General features: G+C 37.9%; 1 protein-coding gene across 7 annotated transcripts in view; it reads left to right on the forward strand.

Moving 5' to 3' along the window:
• GAS2 (growth arrest specific 2) overlaps window positions 1–16,731 on the forward strand; it is a 133,266-nt gene extending 116,535 nt beyond the window's left edge. For all 7 annotated transcript variants that reach the window (XM_019742609.2, XM_019742614.2, XM_019742608.2 and 4 more), the window contains one exon: window positions 15,323–16,731. In XM_019742609.2, the coding sequence (XP_019598168.1) occupies window positions 15,323–15,541 (219 nt within the window). In that variant the 3' untranslated portion in view covers window positions 15,542–16,731. The remainder of the gene's footprint in view (window positions 1–15,322) is intronic.
• Window positions 16,732–20,494: the final 3,763 nt, after the last annotated feature.

Below are 20,494 nucleotides of genomic sequence, written 5' to 3' on the forward strand. Positions count from 1 at the left end.
TGGGAGTTTTGGGGGCTCATGTCTGAAAATGGTGAATTTGAGCAGGCAGTTTCTGGTGAGAACTTCCTACGGCATTAGTTATGTGTGGTGTTTATCAAGAGAGCTTTTGTCATCCTCCCTGCAGGGACCTCTGGGTGGCCCCAAGGAACAATAGGCTCATTTATAAGTGATCATGTGACCAAGGTCTGGAGCAAGGATGGATAGACACAGTCAATAGTGAATTGTTTAATTCTTCTGGACTTCATCTTTAAGAAGACTGGACAATTTGGAAGTGAGCTCTAAACTTCACCTACACATACTGGAAAATGAGTGATGGAAATAGAATATTCAGTAGAGAAAGATTTTTGACTTCAGAATAGGACAACTATTTAAAAGGTATAGTACAGGGTATAGCTGTGTGGTAAGTAAATACAAAAGGTTATTTTAAAGCCATATAAATAGCAATTTTTACATATATATTGATAAGTGACATTGGTTTATATTTTTCCTCTGTGCTCTCGAACTGTTGAAACAGCATGAGAAACTGAGTTAGAGGAAAAGGAACACTTTTGTGCCTCAAAAAAGGTGTTGGAGCCAATCAGGATTACAGGAAACAGTGATCAAGCTTTGGAGAGTGTATGGCATTTTATTAGAATGTAGGGCAAAATAAGAACAAGGAATCATGATCTTGGAAGAGGAATGCTGAGACTCATACTTGTTCAAGATTCAAGTACATCTTATAAAAAAGGGGAAGATAAACTAAAGGGAAACAGTACAAATAGCAAAGCTTTGCGTTCCTAAGTTACTGTCACGGTCTTACCTGAGGATATTATGGTGGTTTTGCTTGGTGTTGGGAGAACTCCAAGTACGTGTAATATGAAAATAATTTAAAAAGTAACATAGGATAAAATGAAATGGTCTTAGAAAGGATTTTGTAAACCATCAGGTACTATTAAAACGTTAGGAAATCCATTTGAGATTTAAGTAGCCCAGTTGTACCTAAGTTCTGAATACTCTTCCATTACCTACTATTCCTGAAATATGTCAAGGGGGAAAAAAAGATCATTAATCTTGTAGTGATTTCAGGTAAAACTGCAATACACACACACACACATATATTTAATAAAATGGTGCTGTAAGATTTATGACCCAAACAGCAAACTTGTCCTATCCCTTTTTATCCCTTTCCACTCTTCCTTTCTCCTGAGTTCTCCCCAGAGGCAGCTAGTTTTACCTCTTATAGCCGTTTCTTTTTATGTGTCTTCAAGTTGCCAAAACACATAATTATGCTGCTGTATCTCAGTTTTTAAGTTTTAGGCATTTTCTATGTTACACTCATAAACCCCAGTGTGGCTAGAGTAGGAGGATGACGATTTAGCAGTCCCTAGCTTCCCCCTCGCCCCACCAAGTGCATACACTTCTCTTCCGCTTACTTGCCCAGCATCATTGGTGATACCAGAATGTTGGTCAGATCAGTGTTCAGCATTTATTTCATAATGATCACGTAAATATTGTAGTGTGCCATAGCTACTCTTCCTTTGGTAAGAATTTCTATTTTCTTTGAAGGCAATAATGTCTCATTTTGTTGTAAATATAACTGAGGAGCCCTTACCAGATCTCCTTAGAGAACTGTAACCCATCACAATGATATCACTGGGAGGATACGCCAGTTCATCTGTTGGTTTCATTTTGGGCCCCTCTACGTCTTCCCCTTCCCCAGGTCGGCCTCACAGTGTCACCTGAGACGTCTTTGACTTGCTCTTATATTGGATCCCCTGTTTCCTGGGTCACGTGTCTTCTGCAGATTACTCCACTGTTTTCGTAGAGTTCATCCTGAGAAAATACGTAATCATTCATTCATCCAACATATATTTAGTGAACATATATTATGAAAAAGCAGTGTTCTAGGAGCTAAGGATATATCAGAGAACAGAACGGCAGATCCCTGACTCCCTTGAGAACCTTATATTCATGTGTGCGTGCACGTGTGTGTGTGTGTGTGTGTGTGTGTGTGTGTGTGTGTGTGTGTAGGGTTGTCAGACAAAATAAAATACAGGGTGCTCAGTTGCATATGAATTTCAGATAAACAACAAATGCTTTTTAGTATGTATATGTTACAAATATTGCAGGAGACATACTTATTCTAAAAGAGTTCTTCATTGATTATCTGAAATTCAAATTTAACTGGGTGTCCTGTATTTTATATATATGATAAATCTGGCATATATATAGATATAGATATAGATGATATAGATATAGATATATAGATATATAGATATAGATATATAGAGAGGTATATATCAGGGAGGGATTATGCTGTCTAAACAATAAATATAATATATAAATTATAGAGCTTACTCAAAAGTGATAAAGGCCATGCTAGGTGGAGAAGAAGGACGAGTAGGGCAGGGAAAATCAATGAGGAGGTGCCAGGAGCAGAGACTGTAGTTGTAGTCCAGTGGTTGGCATAAGCTGCATTGAGAAGGTGCATGAGCAAGGGCATTAAGGGGGCGAGCAATTAGCTCTGCAGTTATCTGGAAGAAATGTCTTTTAGATGGAAGGGACATGAAGTCAGGAGCATGCCTGTCGAGTGGCCCTGGGGTGTTTGAGAAATATTAACAGCAAGGAGACCAATGCAGCTGTGACAGAGCATATGAAGGGCCCAATGGGAAGACATGGAGTCAGAATGGAAACAGGAGTCTAGACACAGTAACTCAGAGGCCGTTGTGAAGACTGTAGTTTACTCCCAGTGAAATGGGGAGGCAGGCAGGGTGTTGCGGGGAGTTGTGGCATGAGGTAACTTATGCGTTAACAAGATCCCTCTAGTTTCTCTGTTGAGAATATATCGAGGGGCAAAGGCAGAAGCAGGACGGGTAGTTGGAAGGTCATTGGGGTCATCCAGGTGAGGCAAACTAAGTGTGGACTTGGGAGATAGCAGAGGCGATGGTGAGAACAGATGGGATTCGGGGTGAATTCTTCCTCCACCATTTTATTGTGAAAATATTCAAGTATACACAGAGGTCAGTACCCACAGAATTACCATCTGGGTTCTAATAGACACTTGGCTATATTTACCTTATTATATATCTATCCATTTCCCCACCCTGTGCCTGTGCCATCGCCTAGTCTGGAGCATCCCTGATTCAACTTCTGCAAAAACAGTCCTTCAGTCTCCTTCTGTGATAATGTGGTCATTTGCTCTATGGGATAGTCACAGGCATAGCAAACCTTGCGTGGGGCGCACTAAGTTGGGTGCTAACTGAGCCTTATACCTTTCAACCAAATCTCCTTTGTTTCAGCTTCACTTCTCTCCTCTCCTCTCCTCACCTGACAGAAGTACTTGTTGATTCTAAAGCCTAGATTTTGTTTAATTTCAAGGCATGATTTGACTTGCTTCTTTTTGGCAGCTGTCATTTCAGGCTTTTAGTTTCAGCCTCTTCACCCTCAGCCAGTGACAACTCATTCGTCTGTTTTGCATATTCTAAAAATGTGTTGCCCTTTTTTGTCTAATGTTATATCCTCTCAATTTCCCTTCGTCCTGTGGCTTTATAATGATTTTATTCCTTGTCTTTCACTCGAATGGGACTTTGAGAGGAAGGAGATTTATGTTTTCAAATATTTTGTCAATATAACAGTTCTGAATGTATTTTGTAATATTTCATTTTCCATTTTAATGGATCTACCAGTATACTAAGGATACATTAAAAACAGTGTCAAGATAATAGTTTTTCCAGTGTCTGGATTATAGGCACTGTTGTTACTTTCCAGGACGCAGGAGGACACCAGGTTGGAAATCATTGGTGTGTATCATTCTCACAAGTTACACTTTTGATTCTCCCAGTATTGATTCGATGAGTTTCTGTATCAGTGTTTAGAAGAGAGAATGGGAGTTCAGATTGAGTCAGACAAACGTTTGCTTAGTGGAAGGAGTGGGTTTTCATTGCCCCTCAGAGCCCATTTCCTTTTTAAATAGTCACATCATTAGGGTGGATTAATTCTAGTTTCAATCAGTTATGTATGTACCAGCTACAAGCCTTCCTCTGGCTTTCTTCTCTGTTCAGCACCAGCATTTTCCACCTGGTTGCTTTCACTCTGCTGAATGTTCTATAACATATTTATCACAACTCTGCCTTTCCTCTCAGAAATAGTGCCACAGACTGGTAATGAGATTGCGGGGAAGGCTTCTTAATTTCATTTGGTGCAGAGCTAGGAAAATGGAGACCTTACATAACAAGTAGATGAGAACTGACAGGCAGTTGGCATTAAGTGCTCCGACGCATATTTCCAAGAAGATGCAAATGGAACTTTTTGACAGTCAGTCATTACATTTATCTGCTAGCTACTCTTCTCATGTTTGCTTCCAGAAAGAACCTAAAGAGTCATCTGTCTGCAATGAGCCTGGGAAGTGAACTTCCCACCCCCCTGGCTCCCCGCAGAGGGAAACAACAAAAGCAGGCCGGAAATGTGTTTCTGTGAGCCAGGAGATTTTTGACGAAAGGCCCAGTTCCTCTTGGAGGATTGGCTGTTACCATTTAGGGCACTGCCATAGTTCAGTCTTTCAATGAAAATTTGAGGATTACATTCTCCCTAATGTGTGATTTGTTACTAAAGACAAGAAATGACAAAACTGGGAATCAGAAGATTAAATCTGTGTTCTTGCTGTTTGTTCACGAGCCATACTTAAACTCTTTAAACCTCTATTTCTCCATTTGTGCAAAAGGGAACAGTAAACCTGGCCTGCCCCAGCACTGGGCAGGTATGATAACACAATGAAATGATACAAGAGGAATTACTTTGCACACTGCCAAGGATCTCTCTCCTATATGGTTTCCTTTTGGAGTGAATTAGGCCCAGGGCAAAGCACTCTAAGTGAGCCTAATTTTCAACATTTTTGTATGAGTGAAACAGTCAGGTTCAAATTCAAATAAATTCTTCCAAGCATGTATGAAACACCTTCTCTGATCTGGGTCTGGGGTATGCTAGGAACTGGGCAATACGCATATGGTCATCAATGGAGATGTTACAAAAAAACCCAAGTTCGGCTACACAATGCTTGAAAGCCAATACTTGAGAGACAAGTGATGGGTGGAAAGGAAAAGTTGCTTTATTCAGGAAGCCAGCAACCTGGGAAGGTGGTGAACTAACATCCAAAGACCATCTCCGAAGTTCCAGACTAAGCAGAAGAGTTTTAAGGGAGAGGAAGGGGAAAATAGCAGGAGCTACCTGCTGGCCAGCACGCAGCCAGTATGCAGTTCATCATTTTATGAATTCCAGGGAGACATGCTGGCATCAGGGTTATTCTCTGCTGTGGTCAGGCCAGACCTTATCTCCCAGGACACATCTGGTTCCCCTGTCTCCTGGGGCCTGGTTTCTGAAAAGTCTCAACAAAGTTCTAATGAGCATGGTTAATTATCCTTTAAGCAAGAGTCTTTGGGTAAAAGAGAAAACAAGTAAGTTAGGCCTGAGAATCCTGTTACTATGCAATTGCTTTTGCTATATAATGTAGCTCTGGCTACAGAGACATCATAAAATGCCAATATATATTCCCAGAGAAAAGAGGTGTTGTCCATAGGAAGAATCTAGAAAAGAATTCAGACAACCGTGACCCCTGGCAAAGCCCTTTTAGGGTTAACTGGTAATGACCATTGTCTTTGAAGTGAGAGAGACTCAGGTTCAAATCAAAACTCTGTCACTTCCTAGCTAGTTGACCTTGGGAAATTTATATAATCTTTCTGAGCTACCGTTTTTTCTCATCTGTAAATGTAGATGATAATGCAAACAACGTAAAGTTGCTCCACGAATTAAATGAAGTAAAAGCTGCAAGAAGCTTATCATTGTCATCACAGCAACAACATTATTGTTTTAATAATAATAACAACAATGGCAGGCTATTATTGAGTATCACATGCCAGGCACTGTTGCTACACACTTCCACATATTAATAGCTTTGTCCAAACAACTCTATGAAGAAGGAATTATAATAGTCATTTTACAGATGAGAAACTGAAACACAAATTAATGGCTTCGCGTTATACAGCGAGTTAGTGGTAACCATATATAGGCAGCGTGGTAAAGATGAAACAAATAGTAGCTTCTGCTCTGGTTACCATTGTTCATCTCTTGAAGCTATAGCTAAGAAAACGGGCATAACAAATAAAGGACTGTTAGGAAAATAAAAATGAGACAATAAATATGAAAAATGCTTTGTAAACAACATGATAATTCCAAAAGCTTGTTTATTTGGGTAGTATTTAACCATTTATAATTTCACATAGCTGGAGAGGTTGAGATGAATCCCCAACCTTTGATAAACAAGTATTCACATGACAGCTGTGGTTAACGGAGCCTCAGGTTGCCCTGTTAACAGGTAACCTTATTGCTTACCTGAGAAATGCAGGTATCAGGCTTTCAACATGGTAAACTAGCAATTGAACACCTGCGATCTTACTCCTCCATGTGTCAGGGTACTTTAGGTAGATAGCTGAATTCCCAGCCGCCCAATTTTGAGCATATGCCATTTCGATATAATATTAGATGGTGACAGAGTCTGTTGTCCTATAAATTAATTTAACACTCTTTCTCTGGAGAGCAGATGCCTGCATTCTAAAAACAATATTTTCACTCAAGTTATGATGGCTTGTGAAAACACAGTGAACGGGGTTGACACGGAAATAGTAGGAAGCATATGATATCCCAGGAGGCTAAACTAATCTTAATTTAGGTGGGTTGCCTTCTCTAGGCAGTCAGTCTCAGAAGTAATTGTCTTTTTAAAGAAAGGATGGTTCGGGTGGAGAGCAGTTAACAGATTGTGCAGAAATACGAGCTCTTGTGGTTGGTTAAGTGGGGAAGGGCTTAATGAGAGCTGAAGTTGTGCTGAGTGGCCCAAAACACTTAGAAACATTAAAAGATTAAAAGGGGGAATTTTATTAAGTATTTGTTACTACAGTGAACAACATTTTTTAAGACATGCATTTCAGTTATAACGAGGATCTGTGAAGAAGATCATGAAGAGAATAATATAATTAATTAATTCTGGTTCATTCAGGATATTTTCTTCTCTCCTCCCTTCCTTCTCCTCCTTTCTCTCTTTCCTATCCATTGCTCAATTGATTCTCAGTAGAATATCCCTCTTTTTAAATATGATTCCTGTTATAGCTTCCTTCTTGGACCCAAAATCTATCTTTCTCTCAAAGGAATTTTCTGTGCAATGTTTGATATGGATTATCTTTCTCATTCTGTTTTTTTCTTCTTCTTCAGGCTTTCTCTTCTAAAGACGAATCATTTCATCATTTCCTTTTCCTTTCCAAAAATAAGTAATATATTCTATGTGTCACATATTGTAATTGTTGCCAGGTATACGAAGGATGCGACCCTTCAGGGAGGTCACAGGGAGTTAGAGAAAGATGGACAAGAAAATAAGGCTAAGAAAGTATTAAAGGTCCTTTGCAGTAAAATCCTGAGGTCCAAAGAAGGTCATCTAAAGGTGAGAGAGGACAAAAATATTCCGTAAAGGCAGTGATGCTGGGTGGGGCATGTGTAGGTATTAACTTTGTTCGTTCATTCATATAACAAGTATTTATTGAGTGTCCACTGTATACTTGGCACTGTGCTGGGCCTTCTGGGTATGAGATTTAGCAAGGAATAAACGTGTCTGGCACTCAACAGGTGCTTCTTGAATGGCCAAAGGAAAGGACTTCATTTTAATTCATCTGGTAAATGTGGAGCAATTCTCTGCATATAGACAAGCATTACACTGTCAGAGGCTTCTAAGGAGTTCAGAGTATTTGTGGGGTTAGTAGTTTGAAGGTTTGCATGGGCACAGACAAAGGCTTTGGCATTCGTGCACAGTTGTGCAGTGCACAGTCTGCACAACAGTATGTGGTCATTCTGGCATAGAGAGGAAGAAAGTGGGAAAGGAGTCCTAGCTGGGCCATCAAGTGCTCTGTGTATCAGGCTTGTTGTTCTCAGGGCAGGGTGGGGTGTGGATAGGGGCGCAGAGGTAGAAGAGGGGATATCAGAATTGCCGGTGAATTGTTTCTGCAAATTATGTATGCTTTTGCCCACCTTAGAGATGCAGATTTACCCAGTCCCTACACACACACACACACACACACACACACACACACACACACACACACACACACACACACACACACACTACTGCTCTCCCAGAGTCTTTGCCAGACTTGTGTTGAGAATGAGTCATATTTTTCAGGTGGGCTCGAGCTAAAAATGGCTGAGAAACACTTCAGAGAATCACTGGCAGGTTTTCGAGCAAGGCAGTGGCATGATCAGATTTTCCTTTTAGAAAGATCACTCTGGTACTGGAGTAGAGGATGGACTAATCAAATGTAAGAGATGATGAGGGCATCCTGCCGGGAAGCTTCCACATCCTCAGGGTCTGGTGACACGGGTATTCACAGCACATGACAGAGGCTTCTGCTTCCCTCTGTTTTCAAGGTCACCAACACAAGATTTGAATCAGAATGACACACATTTGTCAGTGTTCTGAGAAGGTGGTGACACCTGAAGCATTTCATAGGAATTATGATTTAGGACAGATGTAAACATTCAAGCAGATCTATGCTGGGGAGTTAATAGAATAAAGCTATCACACATGAACATGAAGCATTTAACTTTAAATTCTGCTCATCTAAAAGACATTTCCTGTTAGTCATTGTTTATTTTTGTTGGTGATGATTTTATTTTGTTGCTTGTATACTATACTATATACAACTTGTAAAAATACATTACCAATAAATCCATTAAAATTTTCAGCTCTCCTACGTGACCATTTTTTCCTGTTTAGTAAAACCTATGCTTTTCTGTGATCTACATAAATAATGGTTGTGCCTTGTCAACAAAAAGTGAATTGATATATTTCTGTTTCTAAAGACTAAATGTTCCCAAGAAGAAGAAAAAGACATACTTTTTCTTGCTTTAAGCTTTTAATACCTATAAATAATGTGATTCCAGTCTGTCTCTCGAAGCTACATAATTAGAGAGGGAAAAGAAAAAAAATCTCCTTTCTGAAATCTTGTTATCACCTACCGTGTTTCCCTGAAAATAATACTTAGCCAAACAATCAGCTCTAATGTGTCTTTTGGAGCAAAAATTAATATAAGACCCGGTCTTATTTTACTATAATACCGGGTCTTATATTAATTTTTGCTCCAAAAGACTCATTAGAACTGATTGTCTGGTATTTCTGGGGAAACAGAGTATCATAAGAGCCAGAGTACTGGATCCCCTAATGCCTCAGTGACCTCAAGAGTTATCGGGAACTACTGATTAACCATTTCTAATTTTTTAAAAATGTCCATTGTGTTCTAAGTTGATATGGGAGAATTAACTTATTTCCTTTCAACCCATTTTTCTTTTCCTTAGAACTAAGTATCTGGATGAGCTACAGAACTTCTTGAATTTTTTCATTAAATGTTAGGAAAATAAGATTGAAAGGTGGTACTAGAAAGCAGTCTTTAGGTAAACACGTTCTAACCAAACAAAATACACACTGAATCCAGTAAAATACAGTTAGGATTTATCTGCCGTGTTTTAAACCATTGCTGGGCCAATATATTAAGTGAGTCACCCACTACCTTTAAATATTGGATTCATTTTAGAATAATAATTTTTGGAATAGTGCAGTTCAATAGTAAGTCCGTGTACTAGACCAGGAATAAAGGAGATGTGATTTCTAACCTGGTTCTGGGGAAGTCCCTCTTCCTGCCTGTTTGCACATTTGTGAAATGAGAGTATTGCCAGTGACTGCCAAGGTTTTTTTTTAATCCTCTTTGTTTCAACAAGGCATATTCGTAGATTACCTAGCACGTACTCTAATAGTATGACTGTGTGTCATCTAAGGAAGAAAGGTTCCGTTTTGCTGGCACATAGGAAGAGGCCTCCTATAAAAACAAAATATAATGATTATTATAGGAAAAAAGTCATAAAACAAAGTGTCTTTGATAAAAATGGCAATGTTTCTTCCCGTCACTGAAATAAATTACTGAAAAACAGAAACATAACTTTGGAGAGTACTGATTTTTTACTTTGGGCAAGGAATGTATGTCACCTGTAGACGTCAAAACAGAAAATGTTTGCAATGTTTATCACAGTCCAGATCTTCTTATAAACTTCAGTAGAGCCATTGGGAGAAACATTGAGATGATATTTTTGTTATTGTTTTAATTCCCCTTCTTCATTGAGAGACGTTGCTATCTGTAAGGAGTCCTTTTGTTAGGATCAGAGGGGCAGAGAGAGGAATGAGGCTGATTGTGAAAAGCAGTAATACCCAAAATAGGCCTACGTAGCGTGCAAAAACGACTGCTTTGCAAGAAACGGTGGGGAAGATTTGTAGCAACTCTTAGTTTCCATTACTAGAAAAGAAATACAACTAAAATAGCATAGAAAATCAGTATTAAATACTCTATTGACACGTGCGATGATGCTACCAGTCAAGAGGAATTATCTTTTGGAATAGAGAACACAAAATTGTTCAACATTGTAAAGCATCAAAAATAAAGGAGCTATAAGATGTACACTGAACAGAGAATCAAAGCCCCATCCTTTTTTATGCCATCAGATACCTAGCAAAATATATATTCTATCCTGTTACCTGCACTTGACACATGTTTATTTCGGAAATAATTACGACCACTAGAGGAGAATCTAATGAAATTAAATTCAGTGTTTAGTTAGGGATTATTAGAACATGACACTATACATCATTTTACATGAGCATTTAATCTGCTTAAGTTACTTATTAGGTTGGTGCAAAAGTAATTGCGGTTTTTGCAATTTTTAACCTTTTAAACCGCAATTACTTTTGCACCAACCTAACACTTTTTCTGACATTGATGACCCCCTGTCTGTGCTAAATTATCATTAGTAATTAAGCAGATATTAAAATCCAAATCTAGGAGCTTTACAAAATAAATGGGTGTGGTATAATGGAAAAAAAGAATTCTTGTTCCAGCTCTGTCACTGATTTTTTTGTGTGATCTTGTACAAGTTGTTTAAGAGCATCAGTTACTCTCTAAGAGCATGTTTTTCTATCTATAATGCTCTAAGAGCATGTTTTTCTATATATAATACTGTTAATTATATACGTTAGGCAAAGTAAGTAGAGCCTGTGGAAGTATACACAAAAAGGAGTAACATGATTGTAGAACGGACATTGTTCTGCGATCCCATACGTGAGATTCCAAAAATGAGAAATGTATCATCACTCTCTTCAGAAAGCTCACACATTTATATTAAAAGGGTCATACAGGTGAATTAGCAATTACAATACAGAAGGAGTATAACAATAAAATCATGTGTGTACTGCACAGCAGACAGCAAGGAAGCATTCACTTGCGTGATGACGAGTATGATCGTGGAAGATTTTTTAGGTGGAGGTGATGTTTGAAATGGGGGAAGGTTTGCGGACCCGGTAAGTAGAGCGGGCAAAGCAGAAAGGGCATTCCACAATTAGGGGCAAATGTGAAAAATGTGCCAAAAAAAAAAAAAAAAAAAAAGAGTATGTTTTCCAAGAATATAGAATTAAAAGGATTCGTAGGTTCCAGAGCTCAGAAAAGGGCAGTTGAGGCCTGCAGGGCGGGTCTTGGAGAATGATATACGTACATAAAGGGAACTGAATCTCAGAATACAGGAGGGAGGGAGCTAGTGAAGGTATTTAGTCAGGAGACAAACTTACATTTTAAGAATTCCTTTTGATAGTTGTTTCCTAAATGGATCAGAGAAGGCAAGGCTAGAGGCAATGGGACCTTTACAGTAGCCCAGAGAAAAGATGGAGCACTGAATGAAATAGCAGAAATGGTAACAAAGACCCTGAGAAGCATTTAGGGGAAATGAATATTTCTGGTTACAGACGATGTCCATCCCATTGACCTTATTAGGAAAGGCTCGTGGGGCTTTCCAGTGGAAAGTAATAGACTGGGACGCCTTTCCATTTGGAAGCTTGAGGAATAGGCAAGGGCTCGAGTTACAATTTGGGAAACAAAAGTAGATAGTAGTGAAAACCATGAGGTTCTGCATAGAAAGTGGTTAGAATGGAAAAACCAGTAAGAGAAAGGAGAGAGTCCTTCAGAATCCTTTAGAGCAGCAGAACTTAAAAATAGGTAGAAGAAACAGAACCTCTGAAGGAGTCAGAGGAAGAACAGTCAGACAGGTAGCAGGAGATCTAGAACAGAGTCATGTCTCAAGAGAATACGGAGTGGGGAGTTCCAAGGAAGAAATGGTCAATACTATCACATAGCTTACCTGAGTGATCAAAAATGTTGAGGACTAAAGACCATCCATTGGGTTGATAATTCTAGAAGCCATCTGGTTCTCTTTCTCCATGCAGTCAGTTAAGAGATGAGGGAAGAAGCAAAGCCTACTGCGGGTCCGACAGTGAATAGGAAGTTAGAAGTGAAGACACTGAATGCAAACTTCACTATCTGGAATCGCAGATGGAAGGGCAAGGTATGAGAACAGAGTAGACTGGGATGGAAGGAAAAGAGTTTTGCTTTGCACAAGAGTGGGAGAGGCTTGGGCATTGCTTATTTCCTGAAGGTGACAGACCACTGTACAATAAATTGGAGAGAGAGAAGAGAGATGGGATGTTTGGTGCAGCAAGGTTTTGCAGGAGTGATAATGGGAATTAAGGAATGGGGGAACCGATCTTAGACAGAAAGACTTCTTTTTGTGATGAGAAATGTGGGGAAAAGGATAAATGTAGAATGAATTAAAATAGACAGTGGAGGTGCCAAGACAGGAAGCCGGGCCTGAGAAAGGTGAAGTCTGTAGACTGAGGAGGTTGGAGATGGGTAGTGTGTTTGAGAATAATAGAGGAATAGGAAATGGAGCTGATTAAACAAAATGGATCCAGTAACTGCAGTTGGCCTAATGTCACTAATCCTGGGAAGAGTTCTTCCAGCAGAGCAGAGCAGGTCTGCCCTTGTTTAGAAGGAAGATTATATAGTTGATTCAAGATTGGGTTTTTGTAGGGCAAACACTTGGGGAGGGGAGAGAGGGAAGAGTTGAGAGTAACTTTATAGCAGGTTGATTTGCTTTTAAGTTAAACAGTAGGGGTTTGGTTTATGGAAATGAAGGTAGGTGTTAATTTTTTTTCTTGAGACTGAGCACCTACCAAGGAAAGGCATGGAATTTATGTCTCTCTAGTCAGAGCTGTAAATTCCAATGGTCCTGATACCTTAATCTCATGCTTGAAGCTGTTGGCTCAGTTTGTCTGCTGGCTTTCTTAGCAAACAGGCTGCTGTTTAGCTATAGGAAGGTTATATAAGAGGAGGTGGGCAGAAATTTAATTCCTGTGTTACGCATATTCAATATGACTCTGTTTCATGTTGGACTCATGGTGCTATGGATTCATTCAAGAATCTGCAAGCAGAGTTTATACTTACATGATTGTATACTCCAGGTGGAAAAACATTTATTTTACTATTTTCCAGGGATAACTAATTGTTTAAAAACTTTTCTGACTGGTGTTTTTTTTCTGGTTGAGATAGCCTCACAGTCAAGTGAACTTCGTCATTCTGCCAGAGGCATTCATACCGATGATGTTTGGAAGCAATTCTTAAAATGTAACTTGCAGGGCTAAGAGGTGCCAGAACTTCAACAACAGACAAAAGCACTCCCTAGAACAGTGGGAGGAAGGGTCAAAGTAATATTTGACACTGGCCTTTGGTCAGTAACTCCAAGTTTTAGAAGCAGGAAGTAGATGCACACACAGGAGCTTGTGGGAATCAGCCAGTGAAATTATAAAAGCCCTGATGGATTTTATAAGGAGGAACTGCACTGCTTTGGGAAAAGCACTAGTCTGGGAGTCAGAAAATCTGGGTCCTATTTGTGGCAAATCACATGAAAGACCTGGGCCTCCACTCTTCATATAAAAAAAAACAAAAACATGGTGCCACTGACAGGACTGGGGGGAGGCAAGCTAAATCCTGACTGCTTTTATTTATGGGTTCCCATTGAGATTTTGCTTAATGGGTAGATTCTGATGCTAAAATAAGGTTAAAGTCTTCTAGCTAGAAGGTGTTTCCTAAGGATTTTTCTGTTTTAAAATTCTAGTACTTTAAATGAGAATAACCAGTAGTTACATTAAGTTCTCATGAATCTAATAGTTTTAATTATTGGTATTTGGCACATTTGTATTACTTTGCACAATATTTGATTTTGAAAACTGTTTTGTGTCAACTATGTGATTTGGGATCGCTTAGTGTTGAGTGCATGGATGGATTTCTGGGAGTCTGTGAAACCCCTAAACGCACCTACAAGATGTTGTGGATACAGGCATACAGAGATTCTAAAAGTTTCATCAGATTCTCAACAAGTAAAGGAAGGCAGTTACAGCACAAGTCATCCTCTACTCGATGAGAGTCAAAAATATCCAGATCTCAAGCTGACACAGAGTGAGAAGAATTAAAATATATTTTATAGACTCTGCAATGAAAACAACTTCCGAAATCCCCTTCCGAAGATTCCATTGCCAGTATGTCTTCATAATGTTGTGGGCAGGTGAGAATGTCAGTGGGGTCTTCGGTGATGGGGCAACATTCCGCCTTAATCTTGCATTTTCTGATATTTGAAAGAAGCCAACATCACATTCTGGGGCTCTCCATGCCAAACCTCCACAACTCTGACTGGTTTTTACTAGATAGGAAGAACCATATAGTCTTCGTTTTTTCAGTCTGTAGCCTTTGTTAACCTGGAGCTCTAAAATGACTCATCGGCCTAAAGGTAAGTTTTCTTAAAAAGGTGTATTCAAAAGTAATTAGGAAGAATAGGAGTAAAGGAAAACAAAAAATGGCCATTTAATAACACCTTGCTTTGGAAGACTTCATGTTTTCTGAGTGCATTTTCAATTCTATTTTGTATCAAGGATTTGTGTGATTATTAGCATTATATACAAGAGCAAGCATTTCCATGGTCGCTTAAGTCCTGGTTCAGAGCTGAATAACCTGGTGGGGAGAACAAAGCACTGACACAAGACAGTAAGCAGAAAATGAGGGCAGAGGTGAGTCTGTCATGGACTACCAGGCGTCAGAGAGAAGTCTCCTGACACATCGAACCAAGACAGGGATTGGACATAGACTCTGATTCACCTAGCAGGGCAAAGGTAGATTCTGGGATGTGTACCTGTGATCCACTGGCATGGAAAAAAAACAAAGCTTCTTTCATAAAATGTATGCTAACTCAGACACTGTGCACCAAGTAAAAAAACAACAGGGCGTGAAAAACAAGACACAAAATGGGTAACAAAACTAGAACTGCAAGTCACTTTGAGCTACTGAAAGAATTTTCATAATTGAACACTTTTGCTCTCCTCTCATTTCAGATGCTGCACAACAAACATGTCATGGTCCGTGTGGGAGGAGGATGGGAAACTTTCGCAGGGTATTTGTTGAAACATGACCCCTGCCGGATGCTGCAGATTTCCCGTGTGGATGGCAAAACGTCCCCCATCCAGAGCAAATCTCCAACCCTTAAGGACATGAATCCGGATAATTACCTGGTGGTCTCTGCCAATTACAAGGCTAAGAAGGAGATTAAATGAAACTAGTTGGTTACTGCAAGGGGACTCTCATAATGGCCTGTATCCACCTCTCCAGTGTAGTCAGTTTAGTTCACATGCTTTGAAAATTTGGAAAAAGGTGTGACAGAAAAATGTCATCATATTGAAAAATGTGCAAAGAGTAGCACTATTTATTGTAATGCTTCTGTAGAAAATGACCAATGATAAGAAATTTTAAACTCAGATTTCAATTAGACAAATAGGCCAATTATTACTTCTCAATATGTGAACATAGGATTTAGAACACAATTAGTATGTTAGAAATACAATTCTAGCTAGAGATAAAAACTGTTATTAGAAGAAAATATTTAGCATTTACAGATAAGAAAACAGAAAGTGCCTGCTTTATGTCTACAGAGTGAAAGCACCCCAGACATTTTATAACGGCAGGATTTTTAAGCTAATTTTTAAAAACATGACAATTAGTGTAACAATGTGCTACTAAAAATATCCAACAGCACTATGAATAAGTACAGAGAATTCACAACAGTAATACTTTCCTGGAAAGGCCACTTCAGAAAAGTTTACATTCACTTGCACGATGCCTTAAAGTTATCCCTTATCTATGACCAAATATCTGGGGTACTTTTGGAAGTTTTCAGCACACCCCTTAAGGAATCGCTAATGAATTGTTCTACACCTTCCTATAAACATGGCTGTGTTGAGAATGATCTAGTGTAATTCACACACATAAGCTGACTTACATATATACAGAGGGCGCCAAAAAAAATGTATACACATTTTAAGAAAGGAATAAAAAACTATATTAAATTTGTAATACAATGAATGGCGCTAGCATTCATTTGATTAACACCATCTCTTGAGCGAACCTCATACTACACATTGCTACCGTAATTCAATTCAACCTTGAAAAGTAATACATAGATAACATCTCTTAACTGTGTACATTTTTTGGCACCCCCAGTATTTTGACAGAGTAAATTGTACAGTCAAATGTTCATTGACTTCATGTTATTTTAAAGCATTTTCTTCTTAAAATATACCTTTAGTTAATCCTACTTTGCTATGCTGTCTAGTAAAGTAAATTCACTGTAGCTAATAATGTTACAGACTTATGTATACCCTTGTATACCTAGGACAAAGCTGTTTTGTACCAATAAACAGCAAAATATTGTCCTCACTGATTCAAGAATTAAAAAGACAAATTAAAACAATTTTTACCTGTCTCTGTATCAATGCTTCATTCTGAAATACAGATAATCTTCAAATGGCATCTTTCCCTGAGAATTATAAGAGTCAAATTATGGTTACCTCGTACTTCTTCACTTTGGGCAGCTGTGTGGTGGCAGTGTGTGTTCTCAGTAGAGAGTGTAGATTTTATCATAGGTAGTCCCTTAAGTGCTACCTTGAGTTTAAAAAGTATAGGCAGAATTAATTTGTCAGTTCCTCATTCTTCAACAACAACGACATTCACCTTTCTTGCTCCAAAATATCAGGGAGTAAGTAGCTCAATTTGTCACATGACTAATTTAGTCAAAGCATACGCAATCTGTTACTTGGGAAGTGTTTAAACAACAGGTATAGTGTGATTTGGTGGTGCTCGAAGTGGTGATAGTCATTCTGGGGGGAAAAAAGTTTTGCAGGAAATAAAATCACCTTGGAACAGTGAATAATTGTAATATCCTAAAATATAGATATTGAGCGATTTGATTTTCATGTTACCAATATTAACACTATTTCTCTGTATATGATCAGCAGTATTTCCTTAAAACTTTCTCCTGTGCTTATTAAATTTTCTCTGGAAACATTTATATCTTTACTTTTTTTCCAATTACTGTTGACATTCAGTATTATATTAGATTCAGGTGTCCAGCTGTGTTTAAACATGCATATAACTTACACAGTGATACCCTGATTAGCAATCACTTGACACCATAGTTATTACAATATTATTGACTATATTCCCTATGCTGTATTTTATATCCCTGTGACTATTTTGTAACTGTCAATTTGTCCTTCTTATTCCTTTCACCTTTTTCATCCAGCCCCCCAAGCTTCCTCCCATCTCGCAAGCATCAGTTTGTTCTCTGTATCTATGAGTTTGTTTCTGCTTTGTTTGATCATTTTTGTTTCTTAGATTTCACATATAAGTGATATCATATGGTATTTGTCTTTCTCTGACTTATTTCACTTAGCATAATACCTGCTAGGTCCATTCATGCTGTTGCAAATGGTAAGATTTCATTCTTTTTTATGGCCAAGTAATATCCCATTGTATATATGTACCACTTCTTTATTCAATCGTCTATCGATGGATACTTAGGTTGCTTCCATAGCTTGGCTATTGTAAATAGGCTGTGATAAACATAGGGATGCATATATCTTTTAGAATTAGTGTTTCAGAATTCTTCAGATAAATACCCAGAAGTGGGATTGATGGGTCATATGGTAGTTCTGTTTTTAAGTTTTTGAGGAGCCTCCATACTGCTTTCCAAGGTGGCTGCACCAATCTGTAGTCCCACCAACAGTGGGAGAAAAGGGAACTTTTTCTCCACATCCTCACCAACATTTATTGTTGATTAATTGATAATAGCCATTCTAACAGGTATGACGTGATATCTCACTATGATTTTAATTTGCATTTCTCTGATGATTAGTGACACTGAGTATCTTTTCACGTGTCTGTTGGCCATGTATCCCCTCTTCAGAGAAATGTCTATTCGATTCCTCTGCCCATTTTTTAATCGGATTTTTTGTCTTTTTGGTGTTAAGTTGTATGAGTTCCTTATACACTTTGGGTATTAACCCTTTATCTGATATGTCACTGGCAAATATCTTCTCCCATTCAGTATGTTGTCTTTTCATTTTGTTGGTTTCCTTTGCTGTGTAAAATCTTTTTAGTTTGATGTAGTCCCATTTGTTTTGTTTGTTTCCCTTGCCTGAAGAGTCATATCCAAAAAAATATTACTGAGAGTGTTTACTGCCTGTTTTCTTCTAGTTTTATGGTTTTGAGTCTTGCATTTAAATCTTTAAATCCATTTTGAGTTTATTCTTGTATACAGTGTTACAAAGTGGTTTAGTTTATTTCTTTTGGCATGTATCTGTAGTTTTCCCAACACCATTTATTGAATAGACTGTCTTTATTTCCATTATATATTCTTGCCTCCTTTATTAAATGACTATATAGGCATGGGTTTATTTCTGGGTTCTCTATTCTGTTCCATTGATCTAAGTGTTTGTTTCTATATCAGTACCATGCTGCTTTGATTACTATAGCCTTTTATATTGTATAGTTTGATATCAATGTGATACTTCCAACTTTGTTCTTCTTTCTCAAGATTGCTGTGGGTATTCGAGGTCTTTTGTAACTGGTTCCATATAAATTTTAGGATTGTTTTAGTTCTGTGAAAAATGCTGTTGGTATTTTGATTGGGATTGCATTAAATCTATAGATTGCATTGAGTAGTATGGGCATTTTAACAATGTTAATTCTTCCTATCCATGAGCATAGTATATGCTTCCATTTATTTTTGTCTTCTTAAATTTCTTTCTTCAACATCTTATAATTTTCCAAGTACAGGTGTTTTTTACCTCCTTGGTTAAATTTATTCCTAGGTATTTTTTGATGCAATCACAAATGGGATTGTTTTCTTAATTTCTCTTTCTGATAGTTCGTTCTTAGTGTATAAAAATGCAACTAACTTCTGACTATTAATATTGTATCCTGATACTTCACTGAATTCATGTGTCAATTCTAATAGTTTTGGGGCACTCTTTAGGGTTCTCTATATCTTATCACCTGATTTTAGTAATTAAAATTATTCTTTAATTTAGTTTTTTAAATGTCTAGGTTAACAAAAATAATACTAATCATTTCACCTATTTTATTAGTTTTCTATTCTGATGTAACAAATTACCAGCAAGTCAGTGGCTTAAACAACACAAATTTATTATTTTATAGTGCTGTAGGACATAAGTTTGAGATGGTCTCACTGGGCTAACAGCAAGATGTCAGCAAGACTGTGTCCCTTTCTGAGGAATCTAGGCGAGAATCTGTTTCTTTGCCTTTTTCACCTTCTAGAGGCTGCCTGATTTCCTTGGCTCACATCCTCCTTCTCTCTTCAAAGCCAGCTATAGAGTATCTCATTTCTTTATATTTCTTTGACCACAGGTTCAAAAAGTTCTCTCCTTTTAAGGATCCATATGATTAGATTGGGTCCACCTAGATAATCCAGTATAATCTCCCTATTTTAAGATCATTAACTGAATCATATCTGCAAAGTACCTTTTGCTATGTAATGTAACCTATTACCACGTTCCAGGGATGTGAACATCTTTTAGGGAGAGTGTCATTATTTCTGCCTATACCACATCTATGATGGTTATTTAAATGTAAGAACATGATGAAAATATACATTGGCATCTAGCTGGTAGCCCAATGGCAATGAACTAGGGATATGGAATAATAGACCAACTATAGGTGGTTCTTCTCATTGACTCTTTAGTGAAAATTACTATGTTCTGTTTACAAAATTGTTTTGGCTATTTTAAATCTTGCAGTTCCATATAAATTTTAGGATCATCTTATTAATTTCTCTGAAAAAGCTTGCTGGGATTTTGCATTAAATTTATGGATCAGTTGAGACTGCCATGTCGAGACTATTGAGTCTCCCAATTCATGAACATGCAATGGCTCACCATTTTTTTTTTTTCCTAATTTTAGCAATGTTTTATAGTTTTTAGTTCAGATTTTTTACTTATTTTGCTTTTTTCTAAGTATTGTATTCTATTTGATGCTACTATCATTGGAATCGTCTTAATTTTCTGATTGTTTATTGCTTTCACTTAGAAACAGAATTGACTCATTGATTTGGCATTCTGCAAACTTGCTAAACTCATTTATTAGTTCTACAAGTTTTTGTATAGCTACTTAAGAATTTTCTACATGAGACACTTGGTACTTTTTTAAAAACC

This window comes from Rhinolophus sinicus, linkage group LG06 (assembly GCF_036562045.2).
Source record: "Rhinolophus sinicus isolate RSC01 linkage group LG06, ASM3656204v1, whole genome shotgun sequence".
Taxonomy (NCBI): domain Eukaryota; kingdom Metazoa; phylum Chordata; class Mammalia; order Chiroptera; family Rhinolophidae; genus Rhinolophus; species Rhinolophus sinicus.